Below are 20445 nucleotides of genomic sequence, written 5' to 3' on the forward strand. Positions count from 1 at the left end.
TCTCAGCCCTTGCTGCAAGACGGGCCTGTGACTCGCCCCCTCCCCATCGCAATGGCCATGGTCATGGTCATGGCAGTGCCGCGCTACTCACTGCCGGCGGCCGCGCGCATCGTGCCTCCTCCCCGGCAGCAGAAAGCGCGCAGGCTTCTGCACCCTCCGCCCGCAGCCGGAACAGCGCGGGCCCTGCGGGCTGCTCCCGCGCCGCCTTCCCGCCACGCCCCGAGCCACAGCGGACAGACACACGAACCGATAGTTGCCAGGCCACCCGCCTAAAAGCTGCCGTAACCCACCCTGGCATCGGCCACGCACCCCCAATAGCTCAGGAATACCCCCCAACCCACCGGGAATCCCCCCCCCGCTAACGGAGGAACCTCCCAAACCCCGTGGGAACTGGTAACAGAGGGGATCCCCCCAAACGCACCAGGGACCCCCTCTAGCGACCGAGGGACCCCCCAAACCCACTCGGAACCCCCTCTGGTAAATGAGGGACCCTCAAACCCACCAGGGACCCCCACTAGCAATGGAGGGGCTCCCCCCAACTCACTCAGAACCTCATCTAGTAACTGAAGGATGCCCCCAAACCCACTAGGGACCCCCTAACCAAGGACCCTGTAAAAACTCCCTGCATTTTGGGGGTCCCTGCTGGGGGACTGAGGGACCCCCCAAAACTCAGGGACCCCATACAACCTGTCAGGGATGCCCAACAACTCAGGAACCTCCCCAAACCCACCAGAGGCCTCCTTAGTAGCTCAGGGGTCCCCCCCAGACCCACTGGGGACCCCCCTAGTAACTGAGACCCTCCAAAACCCATCAGAGACCCTCCCAGTGGCTCAGGCATCCCTCCCAAAACCCACCAGGACCCCCAGGGACCCTCCAAACCTGCCAGGGACTCCCAATTGTTTGAGGTTTGAGGGACACATGACATCACCCCTGCCTCAAACCTGTACAGAAAATCCTCAGACAATTGCAACCCATACTAGAAAGACACCCTGCTCTTAAAAAGATCTTCCCAAAGCCACCCATCCTAGCCTTCAGATGCACCAACTGGATCCAGACCACGCCAGGACAAGAAATGTAAAGCCTGCCAACACATCTCCACCACCCCACAATGACTACACCCCACAATAGAGCCATCACCATTCCTGGATCTTACACCTGCACCTCCAGAAATGTAACACATCTCATCCAGTGCACCAAATGGATGGAAAATATGTAGGAGAGACCAAACAACAACTGCGCACCAGAATGAATGCACACCGGAAATCTATCGAAGACAGGAATACCCAATTACTGGTGGGGGCAACATTTCTTACAAGAAAACCACTCTGTCCCCCATCTTTCAGTCTTGATCCTCAAAGGAAACTTACAAAACACTTCCCAGAGACGAGCCTATGAACTCCACTTCATCAGCCTCCTGCATACTAAAAATCATGGACTAAAGACATTGGATTTAGGACACATTATTACCTGCCTGACATCTGACTCCCCAGGTACCTCTCCACTTTCATCCCCCTTTTCTCTCTCTCTCTCTCCCCCCACTACCTGTCTCACCCATTGACTCCTCAATCTACATTTTCACTGACTGTCCATCTTGCATGCACACCAGCCCAGCCTCCGGCTTCCTTACTTTTCATTCCATCCAGGAAGAGCACACACCAACTGCTGAAACTTCCTTAGCCTGACAAAGCGTTTTTGAACCCGAAAGCTTGCTTAATAACTGTTTTCCAACTATTTAAGTTGGTCTAATAAAAGATACCAGATTCACGAAAAGAGCATTGTCTGCCTATGTCCTTAGACCAACACAGCTGCAACCTGCACCCCTAGAACTGAGCTGAACTTCCAGGATTATGCAAGAATGAGCTGTATTAGTGAAAAGGGTGTAAATGTGACCCAAAGACTATATTAGTAAATGAAAGGTTAAAAAAATCCCTACAAGGGATTTTAATTGTCAAAACAAAACCTCAAAGAAACTTAGACTCAGCAAAAAATATCTATCTATCTGTAGATATCACAAATATTTAACAGCCAGAGAAGTTAGATTTAAAGTTAAACATTAGTTATGCTGAGAAATTGGAAAGTAAATATTCATGTGGAAGTTATCTGAAGTCCACACTTTAATGGTTTTGGTCCGACAAACTGTTTCATGTTATCCATGACCACAAAAACCCATTCTGATAAGCCATTATTTATCTATTGGCAGAGTCAACCCTATCCTGTCCTACAACCATCCACACCTGGCAAGAAACAATACACAAATTACAGGTTAAGTAAACAGCATATTAAAAGGACATTAACTCCATTCTTTTAAATGCCAAATTTTGAGAGATGAAACATTGTCAGATACAATGATTTCAAGTACCAACAAAGATTCAGGTACATAATAGAAACATATCTAACAGGGCCTGGGAGACACAAAATCAGTTATAAGCCAGTGCTCCTCAAAGTTTAGAGCAATACAGCTACACAAGTACAATGGCTGTCCAGAATTTTACCAATAAATGAAATACTCAGCCTAACTCTAACAAATACTTCAAAGTGCTACACACTTTGCAAAACAATTGAAAACAAAATTAGGAAAGGCAAGAGAAGGCTGAGAGGTGATCTTGTGGCTACCTATAAATTCATCAGGGGACGGCAGCAGGGAATAGGAGATGTCCAATTTACTAGGGCACCTCTTGGAGCAACTAGGAACAATGGCCACAAATTGATGGAGAGTGGATTTAGTTTGGACATTAGAGAGAACTTCTTTACAGTAAGGGTTGCCAGAATCTGGAATGGGCTTCCAAGGGAGGTGGTGCTTGACCCCTACCTTGGGGGTCTTCAAGGGGAGACTGGACAAGCATCTGGTTGGGGTCATCTGACCCCAGCACTCTTTCCTGCCCAGGGCAGGGGGTCAGACTCAACTTACTGAGGTCCCTTCCGACCCCAACATCTATGAATCTATGAAGATGTAATTGAGGTGGTGCAGTGAAAAAATGTAGGTACTTTAAACTGTCAACTTTCATGCTTTCAAATGCTTGACTGTACTATAAATTTAAGCTTGGCTCAGAACATTTTGGCTTTAAATAAGGTTTTTGCTCACTATAGCATTCTTGAAGAGTTTTTCATTCAGTTTTGTACACTCAGTAAGTGTTTTGCTTATGAATGCTAAAATGACCTTGCTTTAAAAGTGGCAGAAGTCTGAGTGCTAAACTAAACTAGTCCAACTATGGATATGTTAGTATTAGACTGTTTTACAGAGTTTTAGGGTTAGCACTCCTATGGAAAACAGATGAACATTTCACGGTCCATACATAATACAGTGCACGTTTGTCTAGAAGACGAACAAGAACAGGAACTAATTCAAAATGCTTCTATTGCTCACTATCAAAAAGTTGGAAAAATGGATGTATTAGATTTCATCAAGGAGGAAAAAGCAATAATCAACTGAAATGGATAGTCTTATGCATGCAGAAGTGCTAAGTAGATGACGTTCAATTTTCATTTAATATCACTTGCTTAATCCACTATCTTTAGCAATACATTTCTGGAAACTGACTTCAAAAAGAGAGTACTGATTCTTCAAGATAAACCAGACTATCCTTATGGCAAGCTTGCACGTGAAAATAGGTAAAAAGAAAAAAAAAACAAAAAACACTTCACTTAACTGTTAATAGAGCTCATTAAAAATAAAATACAAAGAAGAAACAAGAATATAAAGGGAAGTTTATGCAAGAGTGCCACCTTTGGGAGACAACAAGCAGGACATGTTAAAGATTTCTTTATCTCTTACGTTAAGAAAGGAAATATCAAAACAAGATGCGCTAAAAAACAAGAATCTAAGCCAAGTTTGTGTTCCTTTTCATGTTTAGCCAGATCATTATGAATTTTTAAAAATAACCAAATGTTAGTATTGTAATCATGGATTCCATCCTTCCAAATGAAAAGTTTTGTCTGGTTGGTTGAAGTGTGCCGTGACTGATGTTTTCTCTGCTAGCAACTTATTTTGTTTGAGAGCTGAAGCAAAAAGGGGTCAATTTTATTGAATAAGTGAAAAATCATTTTTCACTAAAAGGATTCATAATTACATCTAGGTAGAACTATGATTTCAGGAAAAGGGAAAGTTGGGGTGCTCCCATCCTGTGGGCAGATCATGCTGTAGCATCATCTGCTGGTGACATTTTTGAGTCCCTGAAGCAGGTCTGACACCGTTACCTCTCCATCCTCCTACCATTCCCTGGACCAGCCCACCACTACCACTGTCCGCAGCTGACCAGAGGCAGGTGAGCCCTGGAGCTGCTCCTGCCCTACTCCAGTTGGGGGCTGTGGCAAGTGGCTGCTTGGGGTGCTGGGCTCAGTCAGGGATAGCAGCAGATGGAGCCCCCACTTGCAGTGCCTGCTTCCTGTTTAGACCCCTGGGTGGTCCCCACTGGCCAGAAGCAGGTGCTGGAAGGAGGGGGAATGTCCACCAATGCCATGGTCCCCAGTGCAGCCTAATACCCAATGCAGTCATTTCCCACAGTTGGAGCTCCAGGCTCATGGGAGAAACCTTGAGGAGGGAACAGGGATTAGGGACCTGCTCTGTGTCACTGAACACAGCATCCTGTGCAGCTGATCCTAATGGCCCCCTGCTGGAGCAGCATGAATAGCCTGGAGTTTCCCCCATCCCCGTCAGCCAGGGAGTAACGGCCAGCCTCCCCTTCTTCTGTTTTGGTCCTCCTGCATATCCCCTACCAGCCTGGAGATCCAGTTATGCCTTGGGCACCCAGGCACCTGCAGCTCTGGGGAACTGAGGCCGATGGCAGTTAAGCCTCACTATTGAAGAAGGGTGCAACCGTACTACTGCAGCCCCCTGGATCCGCTCCTGTTGATACATCTACAAATTTTAAAACTTCAAACCAGTTACAGATTTGTTCTCCACTCACTTGTGAGTTTAAAGCCTCATTGTATTAAGTAGCAGTCAGGTGAACAACAGAGCATTAGTACTTACAAAATGAAACTCCATAGAACTGAACAAGACACACTGAACAGGCTAGAGGAATTATTTATTTTAAAGCAGAAACTTTAATTTTTACAAAGTGCACATCTGAAAACAGTGGGACATTAAGTACAAAAATACCAACCTTTAGAAAAATCCAGTAATGATGCTTAGCAGTAATTTGGACAAATATTCTACAGCAGCTGAAGACCAGCTTTTAAAAAGCAACTAAGCCTCTTCATACCTATCTCAATATTTTGACCCCATTTTCCTTTAATTAGGATCGGTGACCCATTAAAATAAAATCAGGCTCGCATGTGGAGAAATTTCTCCAGTGAATTGAATTGTTTCCTTAAGTGAAGTTTCCATCAGGTGTATCATGTGGCACTGAATAGAATATTAACAGATTTTGAGAAGTCCACGCATTTAGGTTTTTAGACAGCAAGGGAATTTAAAACACGATTTCGTCATTTAGGTTTTCTTCTCTAGATAAATCCTGTTTCAGAACTCAAATTTTTGGGATATAAAATGCACATTTTACTGGCTAGTAACACTCTTCAGAGGACGCATTGAAATAATACATACCTTGCTGACAAGAAATTGAAATAAAGTCAAACACAAGCTTGACAATTCGACTAACTCACTTCCCATGATTTTTTTGGCAAGGGGCAAAGGATTATACTATCCATCATTGCAGGCTCAGTCATTTTAAGCTTCCCTAAAATAATTACGTAATCCCCTGCCGACTGCATAGATATCAACCTACCTTGCATAGGTTCTATAAAATAAGCCAAGAAGTGATATTCAGGGCCTCTTCTAGGTATCAAACTAGGCCAATTTGCACAACCTGCCTGGCTTAGCTGTTTTAGGACTGATTCAACTCATTAAAATCCATGGGAGTCTTTTAATTATCCTTAATGAAAGATGGCTTAGGCACTTTGCCAAGCTGCATTGACTCCCCTCTTTCTTTCCTGCCCACTCCTGTGGAATCCAAATGGGTCAAGTCATTCAATCTGGAAAGCTGGGGACTTCAGAGTTGGAAAGAAGGGACCATGGGTGGTGGGATGCCTGGTTTTGTTGGTGTGGCAGCAGTATGGCCAAATACATGGGGTCTTTTACACTAGAATGCCAGAAGCAATCAGATGCTTAAAGGCTGGTTCTGCCATTACTGACCAACTCTCCTGGCAGCTTCCTCAAGTCTGGGCTCTTTTTAGAATTATCTCCTATTCTCCTCCCTCCCCTGTACATCTCCTAGATGGCATGAAAAATATATATGTAGATATTCTGACATTAACATTAAACAGTTTAAGTTATCCTTATTGATTAGGCATACATTGATGGTTTTGTCAGTTTCTTATGGTTTTATTCCAAAGGAAAGGAGGCAGTTGTGTCAGTGTTCTCTATTTCCCTCCCCCCAACAGGTAAGTTGGAGTCAGTTTTTGTAAGAAAGCAGTCACTGCCTCGTACCAGACTGAACATTTAGTTGAAGGTGATATTCCTTTAGAAAGCAAGATTTTTTTTTATATTTTGACCTTCGGTTGGCTGAAAAATTCCTACCCGTAGCGGGGTTTTGCTTAGGTCAGAGTAGAAAGAGTTTCTTTGAAACTATTTAAAACTCAACATCCAGCCAAGCTAAAACTGACTGCGAGTATTTAGTGAAAAGAAAAAAAAATTAAACACAAAATATTTTTGTGAAACTAATGGAGGCAATTGTTTTAAAATGTTAAATAACTTAGTTTTGTATACCTGCAAACAAAGCACTGGTAATGTAACAACATATATGATTCAGGAAAAAATATTCAGTGGCTAACTGTAAAATCCATTTCGAAATTATTTGGCCAGTTATTCATAACAGAATGGATACAAAATACTCACTAAGCTTAACTGATACCTTAGGGTAGTCTTGTTTTAAAAAAAATACAGCAAGTGAATTCTCACGAGAAGTGAAAGACTGAAGTAAGATATTATGTATCCACAGGTGAGTTTTATTGCCCCTCAGCCTTGATTTGGATCTTTGTTAGGAAAGATTACAGTTCCATTTTCATGTTAATTTGCATAACTAATTAGTTGCAAATAAGCCTCAACTTTCTTCTCAGTTGGTGCAATTTGTGACAGTGGCTTCTTCAATACAAACAACTCTCATCCAGAATCTTGACTAAAACTATCCTTAATTTTAGAGGGTTTAAATGACAAGCCATTAAAGAAGAATAAGGCTTTGGAACTTTAAAAACCTGGCCTAAGTTTGAACTAGGTATCTAAAAATAAGAGATTCCAAATGGCTTAACTGTGTTTTCAGTATTTCCTAACCACTGCAATTCTTAGTTCTGGTCAAGGGAGTGGAGGCAAGTCGTTTCCAATTTCCAATGTTTTCATCCATCAGGGAGTCAAGCCGTAACATAACTTAGATCTACAGGAATATGTATTAGTCAACAATTAATACATTTTTTTGATAATTTGTATCATTTTAAAAAGGACAATTTCACAAGTTATAGTCTTGGAAGAGTTGATAAAATACAGCAATAAGTAACATCTTACTTGAAATTTTTTTATTTATTTGCACTCAGTGCCACAAATTACCTTGCTAGGTTTCTTCACGCTGAAGGCAGAACTGAAAAACTAATCTTAGAATCTTTAAAAATGTCAAGAATCACTTTAATGATTTCTCTCACTCACTTCTCTAAAATTTAAAATGTCTGTCTCCCTGGATTACCAGGGAAAAATAGATCCCATTCAACAAAGCTACTACTACCCTGTTTTGATGATTGCTTCCCGAAACTTCCATACATACAAGTAACTGTCAACAACCAAATTAGATAAATCTTTTAATCATCAGTCCCAAGGAAGACTTCATTTGACATGAGAAACAGCCCTTGTTGTTCTTCCCAGTGACTGGCTTTCAGCTAATAAAGATTAAGCTATTGTTAAAAGGTTAGCATTTCCTCAATTTAAAAAAAAAGAGTCAGAAGTAAGAACATCTCCATGTAGTTTGTGATTTACTATTAACTGCTAGTACAAAACCAAAGCCAAGAATATTATATTCCTTTGATGCATAATATTCATTATTTTCAATATAAATGTGATAGGTGCAATATAGGCTGCTTTATGTTAAAGCTGAACTAAACTTTATTTACAGCACTTGAAACAAATGCTTACAAAGTCATTTAATCTATTTTTCTCAAAGCCTGAGTTGTACAAGGTATCTGAGGTAACATTTCTGAAACTGAACTCTGACAGCAGATGGACCAGTGGGACAGAACTGTTGTATCCCTTGCTTTAGCTCAAATTCAAGCATAATTTGAATTCAATCACACATAGCATTCATTATGAATCAGCTATTATTAAAGAAGCTCCATGCAATTAAAGATATTTTTCCCCACACTTGTCTGGTAAATAGCATGGTATACAAAGGCACTGCTCCCAAAATTAAGAGCATATGGGCACTGGGATGTATTGTCTAGTAACCCACCACTTGGGATATATTATATTACAAGCAACAAATTATCTTGGAAGTCAAACCCTACCATCTTTACCCTGAACTTTGTATGTGAAGGCATGCTTTAATCAAAGAATATCCCTGAAGTTAGTTAACACAAGTAGAGAATCCCTTAGAGCACTTCATTTAAAAAAAATCTTCTTTACTAAACCACAGTTGGTAAAATTGCAGTCTACCATTGAGCTTCATCTTTCATAGAAAAATGCTCAAGTGCATTATTTTTCTTAATGTGCTGCAGGCTAAAAATGAACCCTCAAGGGTTAGGATTGCTCTTCTTGTTGCCAGAGCAACAAAGCAATACTCACCTGAATATCTGCCACTGCAAGTATCAATTTACAGTCTGATATGAAGTTTGTGCTGCTAGCAGATGTCACTAACAACATCTTTACTATAAGCCAAATTTTAGTGGCAAGGGATGCCATGAAAATCTCACACTGCAGGAGTATTTCATTTCTGTTACCAGATTATTGCTTATATAATTCAAGCATTTCTATTAAAATGTCTTGACCAATGACATTCAAAAATGAAAGGGTGAACTCAAGGCCTTTTATAGAGCATTAAAAGGCTTCACTGAACTACTCTGGAGAGATCTAGCTTGTCATTACAAAGCATACCTGGAACATTATCCAATAATCTGACTGCTAAATTCCTTCCTTAATAAGAAAAAAGCTGAAGTAAAAAGTATTTTAATAGTACACAATTTTTGCTCTTCAAAAGTAATAAAGGTGGTACTTTCTCTCCTGTGCTGTTGATCCAGGCGGTGGAACAATGGGTAAAAAATTATTCGGACTTCAAGGAAAAGGTGACAAGATTATTTAAGATATTTCCTAAAGAAAAAGGAACATGACTTTTTATATTACTAGCTATGAGCTGAGGCAAACCCAGGAGTACTATATGGAGCTGGATTGCAGAATTAGCAGCACCGTTCTTTCCAAAATAAAATCTATTGCTTTGATTCAAGCTCAGTGGAACCTTCTCTTACATTTTAGCGCGCTGCTCGTCCATTTTAGCGCTATGAGCTGTCGCTTAAAGAGGTGTGGACCTGATTGTCAAGAGCAAACAAACGCTGTTAATGCTGGCTGATATTAATAGTGGCTGGTACCCGGCATCTCTAAGAATCAGATCTTACTGGCTCTTTGTACAAAGAAAAACTTTTAAAAAGTTCAACTGAAATTAGATTATAGAACAGAAATACCATGATATATATGAAGGAAACTTAATCACTTGGTTCACCTGAGGAAACACAAGAGTTACAACTTTCTTAGCATGATTTTAGTTATGTGAATCTTAGGACTGACGAAGGAAAAAAGAATCTTTTTTAGTCTACAAGAATTAAAAAGGAAAGTTGCATTGTTTTCTAAATGATAAACAACTGCATCTATTAGTAGAAGCCTAATTATATGAAGGTTTTATAATTTAAGCTGCACAGATTCTTGCATTCCTTAAATTCAATTTTTGATAAAGGTCGGTAAAAAATAAAAAGCAGAAAACAACTCAGAAATCCCTTCCTCCTAATATTTCCAACTCTCAGTATCAAGAAAATCACTTCCAGATGTCAGAACAAACTCCAACCCTTTTACTTAAATCCAACAAAAATGCAAAAAGAAGGAAAAAGAGGCCCTTTTAGCTTTGTGATTTTTAAAAAAGTAAATAAAATTGGATTTGAGCCTAGTTCCTGCACCACCTTTCTTAGCTGTAAGAAAAGTCTTTTTAGGCTTTAAAGAAAGTACCAACATTTCTTGTCTCTGTTAAATTTAAGTTTTATACCTGTTCAACTGAGATATGTATCTGGTCTATCATGCCTCTCCCTCCCCGAAAAAATCCAAATCCACACACACACATTTATTTAGGGCTACGAAACCAATATACTTTCAGTTTGTTATACAGGTTTCCCACTACTGCGTATAACGCTCTCTCACCAAGATGGACATATCACAAAAACTAAAACTAAAAAATCTTCAATTGCTATTCAAGTTAAACAGCTAGTCAGTGTCACCAAAGCTTCCAGAGTTTATTCAAAAGAGAAATACTTTTTATATTTATTGAACTTTCAGATGGCTGGGCTCAGCAAACATGGTTTCGTTTTCTCTTTAGAATTTGCTTTACATTTTATTGTTTTTCCTTGTAATCACTAGAGATGCCAAGAGAGATGTAAAAAGCAACATCTGCCCTTAACAATTATCTGCTCTGTGCCATTCACATATAGTGAACCCTCTTCTACTCTAAACAGCAATGTGCCCAAACTGAGAGGGAGATGACACGGGTGGAAAACTGAGAGGATTTTTTTTTTATGTGATTATGTGAAAAGCTATTTTATAAACCTCTCAGAAGGATTAAGCAAAATGCTATTTTGGAAACAAGGGTTGCATTTTGTGGTACAGGATTTTCATCTGTTCTAAAACAGCTAAAAAGCAGCTCTTAGTGCCACCCACTTACCGATAGTAAGTGCCCTTTTAATTTTATCGAGGTAGTCTTGTTTTACACTAAGGCAGAACAACAGTTTGGCTTCCCTGTTTTTCCCCTCTCAAACTATTTTGGAAGGGCAGCTAATGAACAAAGACCTACTCAAATGACACCAGTAGCCTCACTGTGAAAAAAGTCAGTTTCCTCTTCACATAAATTGCTTTTGTTAGCTGCACAATACTGATCTTTCCACCTCCCCTATTCTGTAAGCACTGTTTTTAAAATGAACTGATATAAACCAAACATTATTTCTTTAATGTGACTAATAAGAAAACTCATTAAAACTTGCCCTTCCCCCCCACATTCAAGTCTTGATTAACATTAGATATATCTGATGGTTCCTTTTCTTTTGGGAATGAGGAATGAGCTTTTTGTCCAGATAATGGAAGAACACCATGTCAACATTTAAAAAGGGTATGACTGGGAGCTGAAAGGCTCAGTTGCATTATGATAGAACCAATCCAGCAAGACAACACTTGAAAGGTGGGTTTAGTGTTTTGGTTTGGAATTGGGTGTTAGAAATTAAAGCTTAAAAAATTATGATGCAGTATATATAGAAAACTGTGATTTGTGCCCAACAAAAAGGAACAAGGTATTCATTTCCTCTCCTAGGCTGGACACTTCATTCTTTGTTGTGTTGATGGAGTCTAAGGCTTCCCAAGCCATGATCAAAAGGTCCTCATTTCCAGCGATGATGCACCAAGGATGACTCATCATTGACTACATCGTTGTTAGTGTAGCGATGCTTACACCGAGATGGGACCAGCAGCAAGATGATCAGAACAAGGAGGATGATGCCACATATGCTCATGAGAACATAGGAGGCAATCCACAACAGTGGTTCATGGAAGGTTCCTGTGGAAATACAGTTGCTTGCTATATCTGCTGTTGAGAAAGGACCTTCTATCTCAGATACTGGAGAGCCACCTATTTCTGAGAAATTACAAGAAAAGAAATGTTAGATATACCATCAATACTTAAGAAATCTTTCCTCATTATCCTTAAGTGGTCTCTACCTCCACCATATCTGAGCATATCAGTCTGCAGTATGTTCATCTGCACAACAGTCTGGGGAGGAAACAAAGCACTTGCATCCCAATTTTACAAACAGAAAACTAAGGCACAGAAAGACGAAGAACCAGACCCATAGAGAGATGGACTAGAATGATGCTCAGAATGGCCATCTTTAACTTTATTTACCTGCCTCTGGGGGTGGAATTCATGAACTCATATTAGGCTCCTGATTTCCCTACACAGTGAATGGGGACAGCTGGGTACTTAAGAATGGGATTCATAACAGCCATCATGCTGAGGAGGGAAATAACCAAGCCAACTAGCAGAAAATGCTGAAGAGACAGGCTGGAACGCTCAGCCAGGAAGTGGGAAACTTGCATGTCTCAGACTGAGGAGCTAGAACCAGCATTTCCCACCTCCTGGGAGTCTTAAAGGGCTCTCTGCACAATTTTGGACAAAAAGTTATGCTGCATTTACATTTCACAGAATAGGAGGACCTTGCAGAGAGACTTAAAGCAGATATTATTTCAAAAAGTACTGGCCATCAGAGTTAAGTCAGGGGAAGTGGTCCCACGTGTAAGGGGCAGAAAAACATCTTCATGAGATGCAGATGAGGGAAGCTCAGGAAGAGGTCAATGCTGGCATTCTGGCTAAATGGGCGAGCTGGGGGATAGTGACACGAGACATGAGGATAGTGTGGAAGAGAAAGTTAGCTATGAAGAACCAGAATTACAAAGAAGAGTTTTAATCCAGTGTGGTAGGAAGTGTTCTCCACCTCCAGTGATTTGAAAAACAGGAATAATGGGATTTGTATTACAAACAAGGAAGCCTGTCCGACTGCTTCCTTCTGACACCCACATATTATGTTATCTGTGATGTATTGCCATTTCATTACATACAAACTCATTTGTTTAAAAAATATGTGCCTGTCGAACTTTCTCAACCACGGAAAACAGCAGAGAATTTCTCTGATTTGTGGCTAGGGCTATTCATTTCAGAGGCAGAATAGGCAGGTTCAACACAGCAAATTATACAATACATTTCATATCTGTAGCACTGTAGCTTGGGAAGGCTGAATATTTTCTAGTTTGCTTAGGGCAACTAAGAGCATGGACTTAGTACTGTCTCTGCATTTTAAAGACTCATCCTTAAGTAGTCTACCTCTGTAGTCAAATATAGATGCCTATGCAGGGCTTCTGCTTTTGATCACCATTTCTATTTAAAATTTGCTTCTAAGAGTGGGGCAAAGTGCAATTCTCATTATACAGTACCTCCTTACTAAACACCTTTCAGAAAAAGTTGACTTTCCTACACTTCGCCTGAAGCCTTTATTTCTCATTCCTTAGCAGCAATATTTCCATAGAAATATCAATGGCCAGTACAAGTTGTATTAACAGCAGCTTGGTCATCTTAAAACTACCTTAACTTTTTAAAAAATATTGCTGAAAGGTCAGAAAGACAGATTTATTTGTTTTTATACAGAAACTGTGTTGGCTTTCCCCCCCCTCCATAAAAATATCTTTATTGCATACTGCAGAAAGTTTGCTTTAGAATCTATTTATCTGCAAATTGTGGAACCTGTGCAATGTTTCTTGTTGACAGATTAACTGATGCAGCTCCAAAAATGACAGATACTTTTCACAAGTAGTTCCTCTCTTACCTGCACATGGACTCACAGCAAAGCCTACTCTCTTTTGAACTCTATCAAAGATGACGTAGAAACCCTCCATAACTGTGGCACCAATAACCAGAGCGTTCGTGGAGGAAGAGATGCCAAATCGGTAACATTCCAGGTTCTGTCCAATCCCAAGGATGGGTTGAATATAAAGCTGTTCATTAAACAAACAAGACACACAAACAAGAGACATACAATAAGTAGCAGGAGTGTACAGTATTTAGAAGATAACTACAGTTCAAAAACATGGATGCTGACCAATAGGGTGCTTTAACTCAAAGTGTTTCCCACAATTTTGATTTTAAGTCACTCAAATTTAATTAAAAACAAAGAATAAACTGGAGTAAGCAAATTGTTGTATGATATCTAAGAGAGGGCAGAGGTTCAGTGAAGTTAACAGATGGGACTTAGGAAGTCTAAGTTCAAATTTGGGCTTTTGATTAGTTGCTACTTTAAGGTTATCTTCATGAAGAAAAAATAGGGGGTTTTCTTTATTTTGTATTCTATAAAGACAGTCAGGAACAAGTGTTCAACTTACAGAAACATTTAAATGATTAGGGTGCAATGGATCCAGACAGCATTTCTGTCAGTTTCAGAAATATTCAGAGTGAAAAAACTGAAGTCAAATTTCACACACTTTTTACCAAGGGGATGGAAGACTGATAAGGGTTTTCCTCACATCCCCTACATTGATCCTTTAGCTTACTGTAAGCCTTGGCTATATTTCAAGTTAAGTGTACATCTGAGCTTTGTCCCCCTCCCTCTGTGCTAAGTAGGGATGCTACTTAGGTCAGTTGATGTTCACTCTGCTTTTTCAGCATCAACTGCAATACAATCAGGAACCACACTTATGATGAAAACAGAAGTGAGTAGCACATTATTTTTTAAAAGCCAGACAGTACATAATCCATATAGGTTTATAATGTTAATAAATATAAATTGACCAAGTTATGGAATTTGGCACAGAGATCATACGGGCCCTTTGCCAAAAGCATCATTTTCAGGAAAAGTGCTTCTCATCATGGTGCCACGAGAAACGAATCAATTTGTTTTCCAAAGTAAGTAGGTTAGGGGTCAGCAATGTTTTTGGGCAGAGTGACAAAAACACCCACAACCTTGAATTGTTAAGATGTTGGCATGCCCGGGACAGATGGCAGGAGAGCTGTGAGGGGCCCGATCCTTGTTGTGGCAGCATAGCCCTAGCCCCTTCCCTGAAGAGGGGCAGAGGGTGGGAAGGGGAAGCAAAATGGCTTCACACGCCAAGCTCTAGCATGTGTGCTGGGAGCTGCCTACCCCTCAAGTAGATTAAAAACATCAGAACCAAACTATATTGGTGCCTGACATAATTTGAGCTGCTTTATGAAGTGGGCAAGTCCCCTATGATTCAGTGGTAGACTCCTTGTCTGCCACACAGGAGACCCAGGTTCAGTTCCCAGATGTTTGGCGCCTCCATGACTGATTTGTATAAGCATCTGGACCCAGTCTGGCCTTTGGATTCTGTCTCAGTGGCCCAAAGGGAGGTTGGAAGGTCTGGGCAGCCTCCACTCCCCCAAAAACTCCTGCCTAGGCATATGCATGCGTGTGACCTCTCACGCATACAACATGATCTGGAAGGATCAACAGCTGCCATGACAATGAAGTGGGCAAAAATATTTTTGAGAATTGTTCAAATCTCCAGAAAAAAACCCTCAATGTTAATCAACAAAGTAAGGAGACCATTTAAAAAAATTAAACGTGCTATTTCCCCTTTACATTTTTTTAAACTTCATCAAAAAAACTGTTTGCCAGAGAGAGTCCAGTTTTTCACTAATATTGTTAAAAACATTTTTCCTAAAGTATGAACCCCAATTATAATTAGCTAAAATGAATTATTAGGTTCAGGCCTCACTACATTAATCAAAATAGTTTATATAAGGAGAAGAGGAAAGCTTTACAACAGTGATAAAAACGATGGGGTCAAACTTCTGATTTTATCCAAATAATAAAACAAGTTCATGCCTGTGGTAGGATAGTGATCCGAAATGATCTGCTTGAGTTTTCGTCTCTCAGGTAGATGGAGATTTTAGGAAATAAGGACCAGGGCTTTTCAGTTTTGTCCCAGCATGCAAGCTGGGAGCCTGTCCAGAATCCAGAAGAGAATTCTTGGATCTGTGGTGAGAGAGATGGGAGGGGGGGAAAAGGGATATATACAAACTACATTCTCTTTTAGATGCTTATAATGATCTAGAACTTTAATCCTTAGTATTCCATGAGTACTTTCTCCTCTTTAAATTATGAATGCTGTAAGCATCCTAATCTACTAATAAGTCATTCTGAAACTTGGACTGATTAATACAAAGACTGTTTACTGAAAAATGTTACTACTGCATAACATAAGGCCTAATACATCTAGTGGCAGTCCTCTGGAGGAACTGTGGGACATGTCTATTTCTATTAGATGTACAGATCAAAAATAAGCTTAGCCATACTAGTGGAAAGAGAATAAACTATTTAACCAGCTGCAGTGAATACAGAGGCCGGAAGGTCAAATTTATAAGCTCTCCTGAGTGATTACTACAAAAAACAGGAAAAGTACTAACTGGCCTTTGCTACTTCTCCACCCCCTCTACAAACTTTCATATACAGCTGGGACTGAACAGAGTTTTTTGGTTTTTTTTCTTTTAAATGTCAGTATCTTTTAAACATGAGGTCACTGGTAAATTATTCCCTTCCCTGTACACAAACTGTTGTCTTGATGCCACTTTCAAGGCAAGAAGTAAGGGCCTGATCTCAACTCTCTTGCTGTCATACCAATTCTTAGCAACATAACTTGAAAAACTTTTAAAATCAAAGTTGATTAACAGGGTTTCCCAACATATCCAAGGCACCAACAAAGCAAACTAAACCTCCCTGTAGAGTTTTTCCACCTAAAAACAAACATCCTGTCTAACATTCATGCTCCTTGAAGCACAATGTTGATAAGATGCCAGGCAAGACGAAACAAAACATTTCCTTAATCAAAGGTACTACTTTGTGCCTGTTCCTGTTTCCTTAGGAAGCAGCACACACAGACCCCACAATACTTTACTGCAAGAGACACTGAAACCGCTCTGTTTGGGTTAATAAAAAATACTTTCCCCAATTCTTTCTTGTGCAGTTTATTTTTGCATATTCATTGCATAACCATTTCAAACTAAAACCATGTACTTTGAAATTAGGTATAGGAAGTTTCAAAGTTGGCATGAATATGTTAATAAAAACCCTAGAGTTTGGTAGTTAGCATACAGGGGTACACTCTTTTAGGACTTCAACCTTTCCTAATGCAGTCAGTTATAGGACCATAGTTACATTAATAGGGTTGTTTTGGTTTTTTTAAAAAGGCATGAGGGACTGAGGCATGAAGACAGAATACTACAGGTTAAGGATACAAAATACAGGTTAGTGATAGAAGACTGGGGTTCCTCAAAAACTAGGTTAGTACCCTAACCAAGGTACCAGCCTTTGTGCTCTCATGGCAAGACGAGCTGCTCAGATGATAATAAATGCCTTTTCATCAGATGCCTAGATTTCAGCTATCTTGCATTGCTACACATGGGGAAAAAAGTACATGCCTGTGATTCTGAGGGAAGCCTTCTGCCAGCTCATCTGCCTTCTGGGCTCCTACAGAGCCATGCCCCTGGGAGCTGGGACTTCCAGGGTTTCCACTCTGATGTAAAGAGTGGAAACCTGTCAGACAGGAAGTAGGAGCTACTGACAGCTTGGGTGCTGGGACCACTGAGTTTTGAAACGTTTTAAAGGAACATGGGGTTTTATATGAAGCACCACAGAGATGGCTACTGGGAACTCAGGGCAAAGTGGAAGCAGTGATTTCTGGCTGCTATTGTGATGGTGAATGCTGGTTGAAGCTGTTTTTTTTCCCCACTTCCCCTCTTCCCAAAGTTGATGCCTGGGTTAATTGCCCCTTTTGCCCCCTCCCTCACAATTACATCAGTGATCAAATGCTTTGAAGTCAAAATTTACAGTCTCCTGTTCTATGGGAAATCTCAGAAGAGCAAGTTCTAATGCTTAACAAAAATATTAGTGAAATTTCAGAATTTCCCCAAGGAATGGGAATTCCCTAGTGGTAAAAAATCCCTCAAATGATGCCAGTGTCCTTCCTACATGGCATATAGGAACAAGTTATTTTAGACAGATGTCTGAGGACAAGGACATTATACAAATCAGCATTTGGAGAAATGCTTTGAGATGCTGACCGGCTCATTTCCACATACAACTCTGAAACAGCTGAGATGCCCATGGGATATGCTCTGCTATGCCCACTGCTCTGCAATAGGGCTGCATATTGCATGGTGCTGAGCACTTTGTCCCTGGGCAAGCAAAGCATTTAAGTGCATGCACATGCACACGTAACCCCCATCCCAACCCACCCTGTTTTACTGAAGACAAAAGACTGCTGTGTGCTTGAAGACTGCTTAGGCCTGAGTGGCCAACACATGAAAGGACAGGGCCCCCAGTCTGTCTTACTGGAAAATTACCAAGATAGAAAATATTCTCTCTCTCTCTACTTTCCCTAGAGTAGAAAACAAATGCTAGTCTGAATAAAATGCAGACTGAGAGTATATGAAGCCTGCAAAAGTGCTCTCTTTTGAATGCATGCTTTGATTTCCCAGAATGATTGCTTAGTACATTACATTTACCTGTCTTGCTTTTATATGCTTAAAAAATGTATCTTGGGATGCAGACACATGGCTTTATGCTACATAAACAGACCAAGCATGTAACTGAAATAAATTATTTTAGCAGTATTTAAGAGTTCCTCTCCCTACTTATTCACAGAATATTAATTTAAACAAAGTTGATAGTTTCAACATGCTGTATTTCTGGAAGGCATGGTTTCAAAGTACTACAATGGCACAATGGCGCTATTATTGCATTATATAAATAATTCACTAAATACCATCTCTGATACTAACTCTTACTAAGCAGTACCTTACTACACAAATGGTCCATCTGCTTAGGGCTGTGCACACAATTCAAATTTTTGGTTTGGTGGCTGAAACAAAATACTGGTTTTAGGCAAACCCCAAACCATTCCCCCCCAACCCCACAAACTAAATGATTGCTGATTCAGCAAACTGAAGCAATTAGTTTAATTCTGGGGCATTTTAATAAGAAACAATAAAGCAATATGGGTAAAATGCAGAAGGCAATAGTCCCCTTTCCCCCTTAAAGCCTTTAGTTCAGTCTTTAGGACATTCACTTGAGCTGTAGGAGACCTTGGCTCAAATCACCAATATGCCCAATTCTGGGCAGACATTTGTATGATGGCATAATGAGATCTGTAAGGAGTTAACCAGCTATTGAATGAAGTCTGCAACTGATAACAGGCACAGTTGTAAATGTTTGCCTGTATACTTTATGGACACTTATCTTTTTTTGAAGGAGCAAACTAAATGTTCAAGCTCAGTGCTCTGAATTTAAAAAGGAGGGATTATGTTAATGTTTCTAAAATGAAGAAGAGCAACATTCTACCTCTATATTAGTTTGACATCTTTTTCTTCTTGATTTGGGAACTTACCTTTAGTGGCATTGGCAGGAAGCTCGTACGTTTCCAACGCCTGTTTGTGACCCGCAATTTGAGAACCCAAACGCTCTTAGGCTAACCAACACCTTAAAAGATTTCCCCATACACTTTTTCCAAGAATCAAGCAATGGAATAAGATCAGTTTTTACGATAACATCAGCTTACCGAAGATGTACGAATAATAGCTTCCACAACAGCAGTAAAGACTTTCTGGGGCAGGCGGAGGAGGGTGGTGCCGCTGTCTACTATCGCCTTATCTGCATTATACTAAGAAAAAGATAAGCAACACAGTTAACGCACTGCATGCAAATTAAGGCATGTAGTCAGTAATTTTCTAATAATTACTAGATTGCTCCTTTTCACTATTGGTCTTCATAAGCATCTGCTTTATGTAATCTGGCAGAACTCTACAGTTGGCAGACCGAGTTAAAAGAAGGAAAAAGAATGAAAGCACAAGACATTAAAATAAGGCTTCTGCCATGGTGGTAAAGGCTCACCATGACTTTAGTGCAGAACAGTGGCCTACTATGTCATGACCCGTAGGACAACGTACCCTCATTTAAGAAACAGTGGGAAGCAATCCTCACTCCTGCTTGCAATACAGTACCAAGTCAGTATCAAGGGTGCAAAAAATAATGTACCCTCCTATCTGTCTTGGGGGTTTGAAATACTCCAGAAGAGTCAAAAGTGTAAAAGCAACTAAAAACAAACTGTTAAGTACAAGTCTTGCTACACTATAATACAGGGGTGGACAATTATTTCAGCTAGAGGGCTGCTTAATGACTTTTGGTGAGCTGTTGGGGGCCCCAAGGGTGGCTCCGCCCCTTGGTAAGAGCCCAGCCCCCTGGTTGCCATCTAGGGACTGGAAGTCCCACCCCTAAACTCTGACCTTTGCCATCAGAAGTCCCTCTACTTGGCCCCAGAAGTACTCCTTTTGGGAAGGGGGTTTGCCACCTTGGAACCAGAAAAAACCCAAATTATACACTAAAAGTCTAACATTTGTAATAACATATTTTAATTTTATTAAAAATATATATTTTTGTCCTGATTTGCATGTGTTTGCACTGTATATATAGAAATGATTCCATAACAGCTCAAAATGAAGTCTTATATTTGTATATGTGGGTGTGTGGAGGAGTGTGGGGGGTACGAGTCGGTGGGTATGGATTTTGTGGGGGGTGTGGGTAGCTGTGGGTGAGTGGGTATAGGGTTTGTGGGGAGCTGTGAATGTGTGTGTATATATGTGTGTGTGTGTGTGTGTGTGTGTGTGTGTACGTTCA

The 20445-nt window shown here is 40.3% G+C and overlaps 2 protein-coding genes across 3 annotated transcripts in view; both read right to left on the reverse strand.

Annotated features, from left to right (window-relative positions):
- Positions 1-149, reverse strand: part of FAM3B (family with sequence similarity 3 member B) — a 23109-nt gene extending 22960 nt beyond the window's left edge. The window contains exon 1 of one of the 2 annotated variants that reach the window (XM_019525542.1): positions 92-149. In XM_019525542.1, coding sequence (XP_019381087.1) covers positions 92-110 — 19 coding nt within the window. In that variant the 5' untranslated portion in view covers positions 111-149. The remainder of the gene's footprint in view (positions 1-91) is intronic. The other variant, XM_019525543.1, reaches the window with a different exon arrangement.
- Positions 150-5007: 4858 nt separating this feature from the next.
- Positions 5008-20445, reverse strand: part of BACE2 (beta-site APP-cleaving enzyme 2) — a 97120-nt gene continuing 81682 nt past the window's right edge. The window contains exons 6-9 of the mRNA XM_019524498.1: positions 19331-19432; positions 15601-15750; positions 13588-13756; positions 5008-11846 (exon numbers count right to left, since the gene is read on the reverse strand). Coding sequence (XP_019380043.1) covers positions 11593-11846; positions 13588-13756; positions 15601-15750; positions 19331-19432 — 675 coding nt within the window. The 3' untranslated portion in view covers positions 5008-11592. The remainder of the gene's footprint in view (positions 11847-13587; positions 13757-15600; positions 15751-19330; positions 19433-20445) is intronic.

The sequence above is a fragment of the Gavialis gangeticus genome, unplaced genomic scaffold (genome assembly GCF_001723915.1).
Source record: "Gavialis gangeticus isolate Ggan-Ray unplaced genomic scaffold, GavGan_comp1, whole genome shotgun sequence".
NCBI lineage: Eukaryota > Metazoa > Chordata > Crocodylia > Gavialidae > Gavialis > Gavialis gangeticus.